Source organism: Haliaeetus leucocephalus, unplaced genomic scaffold (assembly GCF_000737465.1).
Source record: "Haliaeetus leucocephalus isolate CR32 unplaced genomic scaffold, Haliaeetus_leucocephalus-4.0 Scaffold162, whole genome shotgun sequence".
In the NCBI taxonomy this organism is placed as follows: domain Eukaryota; kingdom Metazoa; phylum Chordata; class Aves; order Accipitriformes; family Accipitridae; genus Haliaeetus; species Haliaeetus leucocephalus.
This window is the reverse complement of record NW_010972598.1, coordinates 10,439,281-10,439,777: the sequence shown is the minus strand read 5'-3', so window position 1 is coordinate 10,439,777 and position 497 is coordinate 10,439,281. Positions and strand designations below refer to the sequence as shown.

At 67.4% G+C, this 497-nt stretch overlaps 1 protein-coding gene across 1 annotated transcript in view; it reads left to right on the top strand.

Moving 5' to 3' along the window:
* Positions 1-413, top strand: part of LOC104828961 (disintegrin and metalloproteinase domain-containing protein 32-like) — a 9,430-nt gene extending 9,017 nt beyond the window's left edge. Inside the window, exon 19 of the mRNA XM_010562969.1 lies at positions 332-413. Within this exon, the coding sequence (XP_010561271.1) occupies positions 332-413 (82 nt within the window). The remainder of the gene's footprint in view (positions 1-331) is intronic.
* Positions 414-497: the final 84 nt, after the last annotated feature.

Below are 497 nucleotides of genomic sequence, written 5' to 3'. Positions count from 1 at the left end.
GGGATATGAGGTGATTCCCGGGGGGGATATGAGGCAATTCTTGGGGGAGATGAGGCGATTTCCAGGGTGGGATATGGGGAGATTCCCAAGGGGGATATGAGACGATTCCTGGGGGGGGTATGAGATTCCTGGGGCAGGATATGAGATGATTCTCAGGGGGGTTATGAGGAGATTCCCAGGGGCGATATGGGGTGATTCCCGGGGGGGATATGAGGCGATTCCCCGGGAGGGGACGTGAGGAGATTCCCCAGGGCCGAGGTGATCCCCGGGAGGACTGAGGCGCTCCCCAAGCCAGGCCGGGGCTGAGGCACCGCTCCGGGTCTCCTCACAGCCCCGCCGCCGAGGAGGGCAGCGACGGCCGGGAGACGGACGTGGACACGGAGCCGGGGCCGGGGCCGGGTGGCGGGCTCTAATAAAGGCGTTGGGCGGAGCCGCGTGTCCGCGCCTGTGTGCGGGGGGCGGCGGGGCCGTTACCGGCCGTTGCGGGATGGGGCCGC